The following is an 18,235-nucleotide window of genomic DNA, read 5'->3' as shown; positions in this document are numbered from 1 at the left end:
TGCTCTGTTCTCTTGAGACTTTCATCCTCCTTAAGAGCACTGGGGCTCTCAGTCTGGAGGTGGGGCAGTACTACAGTGTCCAGGAAAGTCTCATCAACATAGCTCTCTGCCTCCCTTAGCTCCTCCAGTTCAGCCACCCTGGCCTCCAAAGCCCGAACTCAGTCTCTGAGGGTCAGGAGCTCCTTGCAACGGGTGCACACATATGCCACCCGCCCACAGGGCAGGTAATCATACATGTTACACCTGACGCAATAAACAGGATAGCCCCCACTCTGCTTCTGCTCTTCTTGCTGCTGGATAAAGAATCAGCCTAAATCATCATCTTAATTCCATCTGGTTACATTTAATTACATCCCTCTGTATCTTCCTAAGTTAGTGGTTCCCGAGTCAGGTCCTACTGAGCACTTGCTGGAAATCTGTGGTGAGCTCGCTGGTCACATGGTACTAGCTGCTGGCTGCTACATTTAATTAAAATAAAAGACCAATACTTTCCTGAGGGGTCTTTTCCACGTGAGCAGTCATAGCTACAGGAATGTTGTATGATGGGACGAAGGGGAATTGTCAAGGAGACAATTTTTCTGGCAAGATGTGATCATTACTATGAAATGCATTAGGTTCACTTGGCCTAAATCCCCACCTTCCCATCCTTCAGATACCTGGCCATTCTTTATATTAATGTTAAATGTTATTATTTTTTAATCTAAACAGGAAAATAAATGGTTAATTGCTATAGGGTGTGATGATTCAATAAGTTGCTTACAACCATCTCTAATGCCTACTACTAAGTCTATAAAATGTTTATAATCTCTGTGAATCAATTATTTACGCTTTATAAGACCATTATAAATGGAACCTGACTATCAAGTGTGACCAGGCTTGTGCAGCTACAGTACTTCCCTCACTTAGTCATTGTTCAGCCAGGCTGAAATACTTAGCTTCTTTAATCATCTGTCTGAAGTTGGCCCCTCCATCGCCCTGATGACTCATATAACCCTTCTCTGAACTCCCTTTGGGCTGTACTGAGTGTTTATAATCTGGTCTTTTCCTGTATTAGGTATGTTCCCACTGGGGGGCTGAAGATTATTGAACCAGCAGCTCTTGTGCTCTTTGTGTGAATGTGCCTGCTGAAGTCCTGCCCTCCATCCATCCGCCTGCTCTGGGATTTGTTCTGCATCCCCTGGCTCAGATCTGAATTCTTGACAGTTCAACCAGTCATTGTGCTGCATTTTCCAAGGCTGCCTAGAACACTTAGCAAAGAGACGTGAGGCTGGTCAATGGGATAATAAAGGCTCTAGCTCAGTATCTGGGCTTTGTGGCAAGGAAGAGACTACAGTTAATCTGGAGGGTGGAAAGGGGTGGCTCTTGATTTCTGTTCCTGACTGTGCCACAGATCTGGAGTGTAACCTTGGGCAAGTTCCTTTTTCAGTCTGTGCCTTAATCCCTTCTATTAAGTGAGGATAACATAATATGCAGGAGAGTGTGGAGATTGACTGATACTTGTAAAGCAGCATAAATGTGAAAAAGTGCTGCACTTTATTATTTATTATTATTTAAATTAAGTGGGTCATTATCAGGAATGTAATCATGATTAATAAGGTGAGCTGTTGTTGGAAACACAGGTGAGGAAAATATAAAGCCAATTTATAACTTTATAAATTTACTCATCATGATGAGCCTGGTCATGTAGCTGAGGAGCCCCATTAAAATCAATAGTGTTACTAGTGTGACTGAGGCTTCCTCACCTGGGTGGGACTCTGCAGGATCAGAGCCTGTAAGCAGAAAGTAAAACTGTTATTTTCTTGCCCAGTTCTTGTTCAAGTATCTTGTATGATATTTGGGATCCCAGCCCTGTTTCCATGGAAAGCTCTATTCTCATACCATTAACCACCCCAAATCTTCCCAGAACCTAAATGTTGACTCGATGCTATTCCATCCTGAAAATTACAGAAGTCAGAATAAATTGCTTTTGAGTTCACTGTTCCATATGCTTAGCTCTGGGTTTATCTCTAGGGGGGATTATTTAATTATCTTGAGGAAGCATCTGCTCTGTGCCAGGTGCTTTCCCAACACCCCCTGCTCTGAGGATTTTAAGAACTTAAGAATGGCCATATTGGGTCAGTCCGAAGGTCCATCTAGCCCAATATTTTGTCAGTGGCCAATGCCATGTGCCCTAGAGGGAATGAACAGAACAGGCAATCATTATGGGTACGTCTAGACTACAGGGTTTTGTCGACAGAAGCTTCTGTCGACAAAGAGCGTCTAGACTACATTCAGTTCTGTCGACAAAGCAAGCTGCTTTGTCGACAAAACCCTGTAGTCTAGACACAACCCTACATGCAATAACACCTTCTGTCGACAGAACTCTGTCGACAGAAGGCGTTATGCCTCGTAAAATGAGGTTTACCAGCGTCGACAAAACTGCTGAGTTCTGTTGACGTTATGTCGACAGAACTCAGCGGTAGTGTAGACGCAGGTATAGTTTTGTCGACAAAAGTCCACTTTTGTTGACAAAACTCTGTTGTCTAGACACACCCTAAGTGATCCATCCCCTGTTGCTCATTCCCAGCTTCTGACAAACAGAGGCTAGGGATACCATCCCTGCCCATCCTGACTAATAGCCATTGATGGATACATTAATTTATCTAGCTCTTTTTGAACCCTGTTATGGTTTTGGCCTTCTCAACATCCTCCCACAAGGAGTTTCATAGGTTGGCTGTATGTTGTGTAAAGTACTTCCTTTTATTTGTTTTAAACCAGATACCAATTAATTTTCCTTTGGTGACCCTCCTCTCCCAGTTCGTGTTATGGGAAAGAGTAAACAACTCTTCTTTATTCACTTTTTCCACATAAGTCATGATTTTATAGTCATCTATTATATTCCCCTTTAGTTGTCTCGAGTATTCAAGATGTGGACATACCATGGATTTAAATAGAGCAGTGTTTCTCAAAGTGGGCCGCGGGCAGACCCACACCACTTTGTTTATTTAAAGTGTCCATAGCTATGGAGCCTCATAGCTCCCATTGGCTGTGGTTCATTTTTTGCAGCCAAGGGCAGCTGCAGGAAGTGGCATAGGCCAGGATGGGTGTTGATAGCTCTCACAGGCTATGTCTACACTGTAATTTTTTTCCAGAAAAAGATGCGCAAATTGCGAACCGCAATTTGCATTCCTTTTGCCACTTTTTTTTTTTCGGAAGAGGCTTTCCAACATTTGGCCAGTTTGCACAGGGCCAAATGTGGGAAAACCCTCCTCTTTTGGAAGTGCTCTTATTCCTCATAAAATGAGGAATACAGGCCTTCTGAAAGAATGCTCCCGTTTTTTCAGAAACTGTTCCAAAAAAGCGGACACGTTCCCTGGACGCGGCAGAGTTTTTCATAGTGACGGGCATCTTAGCAGAGCCTGAGAAAAATAAGTGCCAGCTCCAAGGCTGTATTTCTTGGAGGTATCTTCAGTTGTGAATGCCTTCCCAGATTTGCTTAGCAAACAAGTTTGTCCTGGCCTGGGATGAACTTACTTGCCATGTCCAGGAGACTCGGTTGGCTATCTGGATTATGTTAGTGTTTGCTTTAGGAGATGCATCCTCCACCAGAGGAGAGCCAGCATATTGGAAGTCATGGGCTGTTACACTTGTATACTTTTGAAGAGGACTTGCTTCTCTTTTCATGTGGTCTTCTTTTGTCTGCAGATATGCTGGACTCCCAGCCATTCCTGCTCAGCTGGACATTGGCCAGATTCTCCAGGAGGAATCTGAAAAATGTAGCTGAACTCATGTTCCCTAATTAGGCCAACTTCCCCAGTGTGAGCCCCAGCATCATACAGCCTAGAGCTCCCCAAGGCCTTGTATTGCCTCTCCCCCTTCCCCCTACCCCCCGGCACCCCGAGTGGCCAGCCAGCAAGGCAGTTATTTTCAGCCTGTTGAGGTTATCTTTTGGCCTTTCAATGACATCTTCCTTCAGTTTCACCAGAATAGCTCTTCTAATCAGCCACATTTCCCAGCCTTTTTTGTAGCATTCTCCCTGTTCAGCTCGCCTAGCTGTTGAGTTGTTCAGCAGCTCCCTGGTGAGGAGGAGGGACGGACCCTGGGAATCCCATGGGAAACAGTTTTATTACAAGATTTTTCCATACATTTATTTCATGCTTTGAATGCTTCCATCCTGAACCCACTAAAGGAACTGATGGAAGGGTATGGCTGGATGAGAACATTTGCTACCAGTAAGTAGCTTGAGAGTGGCAAACTAATAGAGGGATCTTGCTGTATAGCTAGGATGGGTAGTTGGGGCATTGCTGTGTAGCCTTGGGGTAAGGAGGGACATTGTTCTGTAACCCCAGGGTTAGAAAGGATAAGCCATTGTGGGGAGTGCATTGATGTATAGATGTGGGAAGGGAAAGAAGGATATAAGCAAGGCAAGGTGCCATATGCTTCAATATGTGCACTTCCTTGAAAGGACAGAAACACAAGCCTGATTTACATAGCTGGATATAGCAGTTGTTTTACTGCATGAAATCCTGACAATTATCGTACAACATGGGCTGCCGCTGCTTATCCCTTGTGATATTATAGACCTTTTGGGGCCCTAAGTGGGTTCCTTGATGTCTTGATGCACCTCTGACCCAGTTTTCCTAGTAAAGGGAAGTAAGTTGTTACTAGCACAAAAAGAACCTAGGGGAAATGAAGACCCAGTGCTTCAAGGATTTAGGATACCCCTGAGAACTCCTTGGACACCAATTTGTTAAACGGAATCTTTACTGCTTTCTAACAAAGGCCTTATAAAGAGAAGGAGTCCCCTAGGGGTTCTGCTAATGGAGACCACTCTTCATTATCCTAGGAAGCTAGGGGAGTTGGTTTAGGCAGGCAAAGGAATCAAGCCTTCCCCATGTCTTGTTCTATGTGGTGGTTGTATAAACTGGTTTCTTTGAGTGGCTGCCTAGAGGCAGTAGGTCTATATGAGTCAGAATCCCTTTGTTGGTGATAATCAAAACTAATTCGTGAGACCTCTCTGAGGATGCAGCTTTTCTTACTGTGGAGGAACCTCAGGTAACTTCTTGTGGAGATGGAAACTGAAGCCTGGCCCTTCTTTCTCTACACCGTGAATATTGTTAAATGAAAACAAAGCATCTACATACAACCACCTCACCCACCACCAGCCCTTCACACCCCAAAGCTTCTGCCTGGGTCAGGGAGCTGAGTTTCATGCTTCTACAATACGTTGGGCAGGAGGTATGAGATACATGAGATGGACACCTGCTGACCTGTCACCATAGCCTCTCAGGTTGGGATTGAGACCCATATGCCCTCTGACACACACACTGTCAGTGTCATTTGAGTTCATATTTCCTGCACAGAATGCTGATGGCTTCCAGTGGGTGCTGTGATCAAGAAGGAAAATGAATCTATCTCTCCAATCCCTTTTGAGAATCTTTATGGGAAGGGTCCAGAGCATCCATAAGCTGTGTCTGTAACACCGATCATTTACTGAAAGGTTCGCCTGCTCAGATTCCAAAAAGAGGCAGTGGAGGTGCTTCTAGTATCCACAAAGCTTCATTGCCGCTGCAGCTGCAGAGACACAAGTTAATAGGAATCTAGTAAGCCCCCCCAGTGATAGGAGCACAGGAGAAGCCACCTTTGAATGATTACTGCCTAACAAGGAAGAAGACCTGAGAATAGTAGGAAGGTGCCAGTGACCACTAGTTTTTTGAGATCAACATAGTGAGGAATAGGAGTTCCCAGCTCCTAGGAAGATCTAGCGAATAGAATTCTGGTAATTATGGTGGGCAGCAACATAATTATTGGTGAGGAAGGATTTCTGGGGTATCCTTGAATGGTACCTTGATGAAGACAGAGGAGACTAATTCTGTGTAGAAAAAGAAAATTAAAAGACGAAGCTATATGATCACTGTGCAAAGGACACTTTTTCCAGGGTTGAAGGTAAGAGAGCTTCTGAAAATGGGTATGTGAACAAGAATATGTAGTTAGTTAAATTTTGAAAATAAGAATTATGGGCATAAAGAAAACTGAACTAGACTACTGTATGTCTGTACTAGGAATGTTATGGCAGCACAGCTGCAGCTGCGCCACTATAGTTATAGATACTTAGTACAGCAATGAAAAGGGTTCTTCTCTTGCTGTGGTAAATCCCTCTCTCCGAGAGGTAGTAGCTGAGTCTGGAAAAATTCTCCTGTTGACCTAACAGTGTCTACACCAAGACTTGAATCGGCTGAATTATGTTTCACTGAAGGTAAATTTTTTGCAGACCTGGACGATGCATTTAAACTGACTTAACCTTTGTAGTATAGACCAGCCCCTAGTTCAGGGGTGGCCAACCTGTGGCTCCAGAGCCACATGTGGCTCTTCAGAAGTTAATATATGGCTCCTTACATAGATACCAAATCCAGGGCTGGAGCTACAGGTGCCATCTTTCCACTGGACTGGATGGTGCTCACTATTCAACCCCCAGCTCTGCCCTAGGTGGTGTCCCCCTCCACCCTTTTTCCCCTAGTATCCTGCCACTTCCTACCCTCTCCACTAAGCCTGTCTTCCCCTAGTTCCCCCTTCAAGTGTCTCCCACTGAGAAGGAGCTGATCCCAGTGGGCAGGAGGAAAAGGAGAAGGAGGCACTGACCAGTGGGGCTGCCAGTGGGCAGAATGTGTTGAGAGTGGTGTTGGGGAGACGATCAGGGCTGGTGACATAGAACTGTTGCTCTTCAGCAATGCACATTGGTGAATTCTGGCTCCTTCTCAGGTTTAGGTTGGCTATTCCTGCCCTAGTTGATGCTACCAAAGAGGCTAAAGAGAACAGGCTTTGAGAAGTATGCCAAGAAATGGGAAAAGCTATACCAGAAAGTAGTCCACCAATAAACAAGGGTGACACATTGAGAACTGCTGGGTGCTCATCATTTTGAAAGTCTATGCATTTATTTAGGCACCTAACTATAAAGTTAGGGGCACAGAGGTCTTGACCACTTTTGGTCATCAAAATCCTACAGCCTTCTTCATAAAAATTGGGGTATCTAGGCAGGAATTTGGTTAGTACATGAAAACTGTATCTCTAAATTCTATGTACAGTTCAACAAGACATTACATTATTTTCACCTTTGTCTTGAATTCTTAATTAGGGCTGTTTGGGGCAGCCACATCCACCTCAGAAGTGACTGCATTTTGGTGATGATGTGTGACATGATATTTTCATTTTAATTTGTAAAACACTGAAATTTGTGGGTAAATGATGCTGTATAATTAATCATTGGAAAAGGGATGTGGTGAATTCACCTATATTAGAAATGTTTAAATCAAGATTAGATTTAAAAAAAAATTATTTTTCAGTTAGGCACTAATTCACAGAAGTCCTGTAGTGCCCGCCTAGCGCCGCCCCTGGGGCATGCGTGGCCCCACCCCTGGGTGGCCTGGCAGTCCTGCATTGTGCCCTCCACCCAGAAAGGTTGGGGACCACTGCTGTAGCCTCTATAGTTGAGGTCAGACTATGTAATCCCAGAGGCCTATTCTGGTCTTAAAATCTTAAAATAAATGTAAATTAATATTTAAAATGTATATGGTACACTAACTTACTAATGGTATTTTACAGGCAAATAGACAAAGCAATGATTCTTGGCCTGGCCATCACTGTGGCTGAACCTTTTCGGTAATCCTGAAAGAATTACTGAGTTTATTTCAACAGGAATAAAAGGGCTGCGGGAATTAGGGATGTTAGATAGCGTGTAACTGCATCAAATGTTAGTGGTTACACGACTATTTGATAGGTCCTGGGAGTGAGTCCAGCAGCCAGTGCGCTCCTGGCCCCACTCCTGGGGAGCCCCCTGCCATGTCGCATTGCAGCCTTTCTATCAGCGGCAGCAGCACAGGATGGCAGGCAGGAGCCAGTCTGCACGGGGGGCCCATTTTAAAACCAGTTCCCTACACAGACCAGGTCCTCTTTGCTGCTCTGCACTACTACCTCTGAGACAGGACATTTATGTTCTGGACATTAAGAGCCACGTGGACTGTATATTCAGTGGGGAAATGATATAGGTGAGCCATTGGCGTTAAACCCCAATTACATAGTAGGGATCTTAAATCTAGTTTAACCAACTAATTGACTAGTCAATGGATTTTCCATCGACTAGTCAATAAGTGGGAAGCTGCTGCAGGGTTAGCTCCAGGCCTGGGAGTAAACCCACTGTGGCTCTGCCTTTTAAATGTATTAAGAGTCTGCCAGCTCTTAAAATGTTTAAAAATCAGAAGCTCAGCAGGGGTACCCGAGCACAAGCCAGAACAGCGATTTCTGGCTCATGCTGGGTCCCCACCCACTGCGTGTTAGCCTTATAAATGTATTTGATAGGTCCCGGGAGTGAGGCCAGCAGCCAGTGTGCTCCTGGGCCCACTCCTGGGGAGCCCCTTGCCACACCGCACTGCTGCCTCTCTATCAGTAAGGCTTTTAAAACATTTAAAAGGCTAAAGCGCAGGAGGGACCCAGCTCGAGCCGGAAATAAGCTAATTCCCGGCTCGTGTCCAGTCCCCGCTATCTCCCTGCCTTCCCTGCCCCTGTGGAGATAGTGCTGTGGGAAACTGGCTTTTAAGCTGGCTCCCCCCAGCATCGGCTCCTGCTCCCCCCCCCCGTTGCCTCTGATAGAGGCAACAAAGGGGTAGGAAGTGACTAGTTGAGGGGCTAGTTGCTTGCATCCCTATTACACAGTCATGGCATGTTTTCAGAAGTAGCTTCTAATGTTGAGTGCCTGAGTTGAACCTGAATGTTGACCTTGATAGTTTGGGACTAAACCCAAGTACTGTGGGAAACTGGACATAGAGCAGAGGCTGGAGATATTACGTTCTCACTTGGTTCTGTCCCCTTGACTCTTTGGCAGCATTCATATAATTCATCAGACCCATGAGGTGTTTCTGAATGTGACTGTGCAGGGGCTGTCTGAGGATTTGTATGGTTGTGTATCGGGGGACATGGTCTACTGTCTGTCTGGGGGATTGGTATAGTGCTGTGGAGGGATCTGAACAAGGTAGGGATGTTAAATTTAGATTAATTAACTAATTGAATAGTCGATGGGATTTCAGTTGAATATGTGATTAGTCGATAAGGGCACCTCTGTCTATGAACTGTAACAAGAGCCCTGCCTGGCTTTGCTACAGTTCAAAAGCGCCCCATGTCCCCTCCCTGTGGCACCTTAGCCTTTGAAATATATAAGAGCCTCAGTGGAGCTCTTGTACTTTTCAAAAGCAGATTCGCAACAGAATTGGCATGAGCGGAGATTGCTTCAGTTCCCAGTTGCACCATTTCCCACTGAGCCTCTACTTCTCTTTCTCCCCACGGAGACTGTGCTGGAGGGAACTGACTTTTAAGCTGTCTTCCCCTAGCACCAGCTCCTGCTCCCCACCCCTTGCTGCCTCACTCAGCGGGTATATCTACACTGCATTCCTCTTTTGAGAGAGGAATGCAAATGCAGCTGAGCAAAATTGCAAATGAAGCACGGATTTGAATTTCCCGCGCTTCATTTGCATAATTGCGTCCGGGAGCTATTTCAAAATACCCTATTTAGAAAAAAGAAACGCTGTTTAGACATGGTTTTTTTTTGAAGAAAACCCTTCTTTCAAAATAACTCTTAAACCTCATTTTATAAGGAGTAAGGGTAATTTCGAAAGAAGGGTTTTCTTTCAAAATAACCGTGTCTAGACAGCGTTTCTTTTTTTCGAAATAGGGTATTTCGAAATAGTGCCCGGATGCAATTATGCAAATGAAGCACGGGAAATTCAAATCCGCGCTTCATTTGCAATTTCACTCAGCTGCATTTGCATTCCTCTCTCAAAAGAGAAATGCAGTGTAGACATACCCAGATAGAGGCGGTAAGAGTTGGGAAGCGACTAGTCACAGCACTAATCAACTATCCAAAAAGCTCATGCTTATCAGATAATGAACTAGTTGCTTACATCCCTAGATAAACGGAGGGAGGGCAAAGTTGCATATATGGGGAAGGACAGTTGTGTGAGGAGATGTAGGGATGAGGTGCAAGTATAAGGTTTTTTTTGTATATGCACGCACCCATGTGTGGTGTGCTCCCTTTTTTTTTCTGGGCTTGGGAACACATGAATAATCTGTATTCAAAATGCTCCTTTTTTGGCACTGCAGCCTCTTCTGTAGTTTGGCATCTTAAGAATCTGAAGGAATCATGTAAAGATCAGAAAACTCCATTCACTTGGGGCCCTGAAGGCTTCGCATTCTGTGACATGGTCATTCCAGTCCACTGAGCTCTGTCCCCTGCGGATGAGCCCATATAAGGAGGCCATTTCCTGCATTTCATGTTCCCTGCCTGTTCCTCTGCCTTCTCGTGCTCCCTTTGCTGGAGAAAGCTGGCATTTTGGGACTTCAGCTCCCAGCTCATTTCTGTTCCCTGTTTATTTTTGGATAGTGCCTATTTTTGCTCCTTCCAAGGAGTTATGCAGGGTCATGCCCCAGCCTTACAGCAGGCAGCAGTTGCCCCTGGCAGGCTGTCTCTATTTCCCACACTCTCAAACAATACTACTTCTTCTAGAAACAAATAGAAGAGACCCTCTGCCTCAGGGTTACCTCCAACCTATCCTCGCTGAGTCTCAGAATTATCCTCCTCTCCCACCCCTCACTGAGACCAGGAAATCTTCCATGTTCTCCGATCCCTTTCCTCTTCCTTAACCAAAGTTCAGGAGAGCATCCTCATTCTACTATCCCTGCCTAAGTGTTGAGGCTCCCTTGGAATTAATGTGCTGCTTTCCATATTTGAAACTGTGCTCTTAGGAATCTCTGTAGCCCATCTGCTTTCTCTAAATGTCCTTTGAAGAAATATGAAATCTGAACTTGCTTGCACTGCACTGTCTCCTCTCACACACTACTGCATGTCAGGCAAACTGCTAAGGTTGCTGCCACATCAGTTGCTTTATACTTCAGTGCCCTATGAGAGGGGAATTGAACCCTCAGCTGCAAAGGTCATGGGCTGGACACACAAACCAGAGGCCTACTGGCTAGGGATGTTAAAATGAGTTTATTTTTTATAAATGTGTAATCCCTGAAATTTTCAGGGATTACACATTTATACACAGGGGGTAGGGGAAGATGGCTCTGTGGGGGCTGGCATGCACAGGGGCTCCCCATAAGTACTGGCTCCCCCTCCCTCTGCTGCTGCGGCAGCAGAGGGGGCAGTCGGCTCCATGGGAGCCAGTACACACAAAGAGCCAGCTTGAAAGCTGGCTCCCCACACACACTGGTTCCCACTTCTTTTCCTCTCCCCTCTTGTGCTGCTGTTTCTGATGCAGAGGCAGTAGTGCAAGGAGAGCAGGAGAAGCTGCGTATCACTGTGAGGGTTAACCAGTGACACTGGTATACATTCACATCCCTACTACTGGCTTCATTCATGGTCTTGGAAATTTCTATCCCTGTCCCTGAGACACATTCCTCTCCCCACCACACCTGCCAATTACCATTGTTACACAGCATATCATAGGAAGAAGCAACATGATTATTATTCTTATCTTCTAAAAATCCAATTCAGTCTCCTAATGTGGTTTCTTAATGTGTCTTGTTCTGTCTGTCTGCATGTGTTGGACAGAGAATGTCATAGGGCAGAGAGTGTGTGTGCGTGTTGTGTTTTTATGATAAGATTAAAAAATGAGTGCAGTTTAATAATTCTTCTCTGCCAAGGTACAATACTAAGACACACCTGTAAAAAGCAGAACACACAGGCTGGACTGCCACCATACCCGGCATGTTTTGGCTAGGCAGCATTTGAGTCTTGGATATGTGATCTTGAGACTCATGTAGTTCCCTGAATAGAGAGATGCATCCTATGTTGTTTTAGACCTGTGGGGTCCAACACGCTAGCCACATGTGGCTATTTGGCTGGTTGAGTGTGGCTAGTTCACTATAGTGGCTACTAGTTCAGAACTGGCCAGACACCATGGTTTTAGACACTTCACAATCTGCCCTGCAGCATTTCTGTTCCTTTGTTTTATGAAACACTGTTAAGTACAGCGCTTCAGTGTTGGACTTAAACTTCTTGCCAGGTAACTCTCTGCAAGAATCAATATGAGTGAATCTAGTGTGAGGTGGTCTGGTTGGAGCCTGGGTATAATATATTTTCTTTCTTGTGTACGTCTCTTATTCTTAAAGGGCCCACCACCTAAACCCCCACGACGGCAAGGAGGCTGGGCAGAAGATCCTGTAATGGCACCTTCGAAGTGAGTACCAGCTTCTTTCTTTTTTGAGGTGGGCTTAAGTATAGATTGACAGAACATCACCTTTAAGGGTTTGTTCTCTCAACCACTAGGGTGATCTCCAGGAATCTTGTACACTGCCTCTGTCTCTGCCATTGTGAGCCCTCCAGACCATCCAACCCAGAGCACCAGGCAGCTGACCTGATTCTCCTTATGTGCTATGCTATTCAGATCCACAGATCTGTATGAAGCCAGTGACAGAACATCCCCTACCTGATGGAAGTAATTTGGAAGGAGTGTGGAGGTGGGTTTAGGAACTTGTCCAGCTCTACCGACTGGATGCCATTTGCAGCAATGGTGTCTGGTCAAGGACAGTTTGCAATCCTAAATACTCTTCCTGGCTGCGCTCTTTCAATGAGAAGATCCTATTGATGAATGGTGGAGTCCCACTGGCAGCCAGGGCACTCCACAGAAGGAGTCATGATTTTGTGTCCAGGTTTGGTGGAAAAAGGTGAAATTGATCAGAGTTTGTGTATGTTTGACTGGGAGTGTAATGTCTAAGAAGAAGTCCTTATGGAGGGATCCCACATTGATGGGTGTGGTCAGGGATGGAATTCAGGGAAGAGAGGAATCAGGGAAAGAGGTGGGACTCAGTACAGCTGGAGAGTCCAGTATGGAAGACGAAGGGAATCTAGAGGAAAAGGGAGATCAGGGTATGCCAAAAGACAGAGGATATGGACTAAGGGCAGGTGGAGTTGAGAGATGAAAACTTCAGGCCCTCCACCAAAGGCTGTAAAGTTAACTGGGCTCTGCTTCACCCGTATTGATGGAGCTAAAAAGTAAGAAGACGCCTCTTGTATTAGGCTCAGGTAGAATGTGGGGGAGTTATATTACACTCTAGGGATGTTAAATTTAGATTAATTGGCTAATCAAATAGTTGATGCAATTTGCATTGACTATTAGATTAGTTGATAAGGGCACCTCCACCTGGGGCTGTTGCTACACTTCAAAGGCAAAAGTGCTGCAGGGAGTATGGGGCCAGTGGAGGACTCAAGCAGTCCCTCTCTGGCCCCGGGCTCCCTGTGGCATTTTAAAGTGGCAGCGCTGTGTGGAGCCCAGGATCTGGCCCTGGGCTCCACACAGCACTACCATTTTGAAGCATCTTCTCCTCATCCACCCCCCTTGCTGCCTCTCTCTGATAGAAGCAGCAAGGAAGGGGGAGTTACTATTTGACTAGTGTGTCGACTATCCGATAAGCATTTGCTTATTAGATAGTTGACTAATTGTTCACATCCCTAGTACACTCAGGTGTGCATTGAGAATCTACTGACCTGGTCACCTTATTCTTGAAGCATTCCAATTTATGAAAGGACTAAATATACCTCTACCAGAAGTATGCTGACTCATGGGGCCCTGTGGACAGGATGGAGCATTCAGGATCCCTTCAGTAGGTTCTATATGGCAAAGGTCATACTGGACTAAATGAAATAGGGGTTTCCCCCAGCAGTGAACCTTCTTGGAAAAAGTAACTTCCCTTAGAAATTTCTTGTTGTTAAAAGAACATAGTAAGGTGGATCATCTGGGTTCTGTAGTGTGAGGGAGAGAGGAAGGAAAGTGCACTACCTGAACCCATCAGTTCTCAGGGTACAGGAGTTGGGTGCAGGGCATCTGTGTTTTGGACACTTCAGAGATTTGATGTGGCAGGTCCTTGCCTAGGAAAGCTTCAAATCAAATTAGATGCAAATCTAATAAAAGAGCAAGAGAGAAGATCAAGGAGAATGGCCCATCTTTATGGGAGACCTGGTTGTAAGTCATTTTCCCTTCACCCTCCCACTTCCCTGGTTCTCACGCAGACAGAGAGCCACAAAACCAGAAGTCCAAAGGGTATGTCTACACTACCCCGCTAGTTCCTCGTTCGTGCCCCGTGTAGCTGCACTGCACGGGGTTCGAACCAGCGGGGTTTTAAAAATGGCGGCTCCCCGCTTATGCAAATGAAGCCGGGAAATTCAAATCCCGGGCTTCATTTGCAAGTGCGGTATGCCTACATTACCCTCCTAGTTTGAACTAGGAGGGTAGTGTAAACATACCCAAAGTGAAGACAATTCAATGTTCATTGGGGTTAACTTCCAGGAAGCATGATTCCAATTTTGCTTTCTCCCCCCAACTCCTGTTAGCCCCCAATTTATTCAGTTATAGTCTCAGCTCTCCCTTAGCCAATCATTGTAGTGAAATTTTACTAATCAATCGTGATGTATTGTAACATAATTCCCTGAACAATTATATCCCACCAACTTTGATTTACATCCACCCATATTAAGTATACAGCAGGTAAAAACAATTAAAGAGCCAATCCTAGACCATACAGATTAACAATAAAAAAGTGGAGACCATAAAGACACAGAATAAATAAATGAGGGTTTCACAATCACAACTATTGATAAGTGAGTTCTTGCCAAACAGAAAACTATCAACTTAAATTTTCTTTAAACATTCTGAGATCTTTGTTTTATCTGGAAGTGTTGGAGTGAATCACCTTCTTAAAAGCCTAATTTTATCATGACTGGTTTGAAAAGTGAGGGATGTGATCATATGCTCGCCAGCTTATGGCTGCCCCTGCTGCTTAGCCAAAGAAGGCCTCAACTTGCCACAGTGAGAGACGGCCCAGACATAGGCAGACTTGTGATTTTGATTCTTTTATACGTCTAATATAGATGTATTCTTATCACTTAGCTAGTGATAAGAATCTAAGTCCTTAAAGTATAGGCCTTTAAACACAGGCCTGGATATCTGTATTCTGACACTGGTTAGGTTGGCATTCAGGCATCTTTGGCTTGAGTAACTCTCCAACAGTCAGTGGAAATGGCCCTTAATGTGAATTATCAGGCATGCTGGGGGGAGCAGCAAAGGGGGCAGGTGCCCCAGGACCCAGCAATTCAAAAGTTCCTGCGCTCCTGGCTGCTGCTACTGCTACTACAGCAGTGGTGGCACCCAGAGCCCTGGACCTTTTAAATCACCACTGGAGCACCACATGGTGTACTCTGGGCTGCTCTGAGAACTTGGGGGGAGCGGGTATGGTCTGCCCCTAGGGTTGCCAGATGGTTGAAACAAAAATACCGAACACCGCTCCTCCAAAAAAAAAAACCCAAAACACTGGGAAAAAATTCTGTTGAAGGGGAAAAAAAGAGGGGGGAGACCAAAATTGTTGAGCAAAAAAAACCAAAAAGGACTCCAAGGACTTAAGCCAAATAAATAAATCAGCATTAAAACAGCATGTCCCCTTTAAGAATGAGTGCAGGGATAGGAACAGGGGAGAAGTTGAGCACTAAGACCCAGGCAGCCAGTTTGTGCCCGCAGCCTTGGGGAACCAGGTAAGTATGGGGACTGGGATCAGGGGGCTGGGGGTATTGGGGGCCAGAAGGGAGGTCTGGGGGAGGCCGGGCGCTGACTGCTTGTAGGTTTGCCGGGTGCCCGGCATTTTTACCTCCTGGCCAGGGAAAAATTCAGAAAATACCGGACATTTTAGGTGTCCGGTATTCTTTTAATTTTTTTTACTGGACAGGAGCCGAAAATACCGAACTGTCCGAGTGAATACTGGACACCTGGCAACCCTAGCTGCTCCAGACCCCCTCTTCTTCCTTCTGGGAGCATAGAGCCGGCCCCTTCCATCTTGCCCAGGGGCCTAGCATGGCTGTTAGCTCCCCTGTAATTGATTAGAATTAAGGGCCATAAAAAAATGTTTATGATCATTTCTGGTAACTGCTTTAGTGGGGGTTATTCTGATTTTTTTTAATTGAACAGATAGTTTAGATAGACCCTTGTTTTTTATCTTTTTTTTTGTGTGTGTGACTCCAGCTGTGGCTTCTTCAAATATTGCTTTCTTCATCTGTCTCCATTTCTTCCTTCCAAGATGCCAGTGCTACTAGGGCTGTTTTTATGGCATATCTCATACTAGATTTTGCTTGTGAAGTGTCTGTGTCATAGGCTGATGTCACACATGTTGCTGCAGCTTGGTTGTCTCTGTTTTCCCAAGGCTTATCTATGCACAGCTTTTGTACCAATTTGACTGATGATATTGGTTTGAAAGGCCATCTAGTTAAATTAGTACACCACTCTTCTCACAGTTATGCAGTTATTGATGTGCTTACATTGATATAGCTGCTACTACTATAAGCACTCTTATACCAGTATAACTGTGCCCATGCCAGAGAACTGCATCCTTCAAATATATCAGTTTCTAAACTGATGGAGTTAAATTTAGTGCAAAATCGACATGTAGACAAATCCTCAATGACTTTTATTTAAGAAGGGAAGGTTGGAGATGGGACTGTAATTAGATTTTTTCTGTCACATGCAGGTGTATTGCTGATCTGCTAGGCTATGGATCTTTTTATGTAATGGCCTTGGAATTATTATTCTGTTCCCTTATGAAGCTTCACATCTTAGTTCCTGTTCTATGATGCTGTTGCACTGGTAGCCTTGTTGATTTATCTGCAGGGGCACTTAGACTTCTTTCTTGCTACATTACCAGTTTCCAAAGCCTGTCAGTGTGAGCAAGTCACTTGAAAGTGTCCTTCCAAAGTGTGCCATCTGGCAGTTGTCATGGCAGAATTTCATCTTCTGTTTTGTTTTCCATTGTTCCTAGTTTTGCTGGACCCTTCTGGAATCCCTCACAATCCTCCCTGATCTTGTCTCAGCGGGGTAACCTATGTCATTAACATACATTCCACCATACTCTTGGCTCCATCTGCCAGATCATTACTCTCTAAATTGTTGCAAGGATGGGGACTGTAGCCTCCGGTTCTCTCCATACTCTATTTTGTTTAAAAAAATACTTTGCATGAATAGGGGCTTTCATCATAAAGGTTCCAAAAGCATCTACAAATCTGTCTTGAAATTTCTAGAGGCCACCAAAGTGGCACATTTTATAAATAAGGTTACCAAGGATCAAGCATGTACAGGTTAATTAGAACTCCCAGTAACTGTGAAATAGCTATTCTTATTAGTAACCTGTTTTATAGAAGTGGAAGTTGAGAGAAGGAGATTAAATAGCAGAGCCTGGGATCCTGTTGTGACCATTATAATGCTCCTCACTGCTACTTGGCATCATCTGTTTTTCTTACAATGGAGTGTCCCTCCAGTTTAATTTTCTCTATTATTTATTTTTAATTTATCTGATGAGAGAAAGGAAAGAAACAGGGGTTTTTTTTGTGTCAACCCCAGTGCTATTTATTCCAGCCCTAGCTCTTTGGTGATGGGGACTATAGAAGTACCTAGAGATACTGCTATACAAATGAATGGCAATATGTTTGTTTTGCTGTAAATTTGCTCTTCAACCAGCAGAGGGAACCCAAGCTCTGCTATAAAAGCTGTGCTGAATATGCCCTTGATGGCATCCTTGCTGACACTTCTGAAAAACAGTAAATAGTTTATTGCCATGTAGGCTTATGCGTCATGAGACGAAAAGAGGGGGGGAAATGTTTACCAATGGGAAAAGTCCAGGCTTCAGGCAAAGAGAATTTGTAAGGATTTTATAAGTGAAAGTATTTTAAATAAAAGTACTTGCCAGGGTCCCTTTCAATCAAATTAACTGCTGTCCTCATCTGTGACATTTCCTTTAGAGCCTCTTTCATTTCTATCTCTGTTAGTGTCTGTTTGTCCTTGCTTTCCTGTAAGGACATTGCATGAAACCTGGGTCTGTTTCCCTTCATTCTCATCAGCCCTGTGGTTTAGTTTCCACGATCCTCTCCTCAGCGTCTAATGTTGTGGTTGAGCATACACAGCCAATTCAAGGCGCCTTCACAAGCAGCTTTCATCTGGAAGTCACCCTACCATGTGCACACATGAATCTGTTGTGGACATGGAGGATCCACGATGGTGGCATTTTGGGAAAAGATGGTCACAGGAATAACGGAAGCTGCTGCCTTTGGAGAAATGATGGCGTGTTCTGGAGAATAGGTGTGGTCAGGATATGCCCTGGATCATGGCTACGTTGAAATGTCCTGGGCCAGGAGTGGCAATATAATGCCTTGGAATGCATGTGATCGCAGAGAAGCATT

General features: G+C 44.7%; 1 protein-coding gene across 3 annotated transcripts in view; it reads left to right on the top strand.

The window, feature by feature from the left end:
• The window catches only part of IFT43 (intraflagellar transport 43), a 67,974-nt gene that overhangs the window by 11,475 nt on the left and 38,264 nt on the right, over positions 1-18,235 (top strand). For all 3 annotated transcript variants that reach the window (XM_075926852.2, XM_075926853.2, XM_075926851.2), the window contains exon 3: positions 12,136-12,203. In XM_075926852.2, coding sequence (XP_075782967.1) covers positions 12,136-12,203 — 68 coding nt within the window. The remainder of the gene's footprint in view (positions 1-12,135; positions 12,204-18,235) is intronic.

This window comes from Pelodiscus sinensis, chromosome 5 (genome assembly GCF_052426305.1).
Source record: "Pelodiscus sinensis isolate ZL-2025 chromosome 5, ASM5242630v1, whole genome shotgun sequence".
NCBI classification, from domain to species: Eukaryota; Metazoa; Chordata; order Testudines; family Trionychidae; genus Pelodiscus; species Pelodiscus sinensis.
This window is presented reverse-complemented; position numbering and strand designations above follow the sequence as displayed.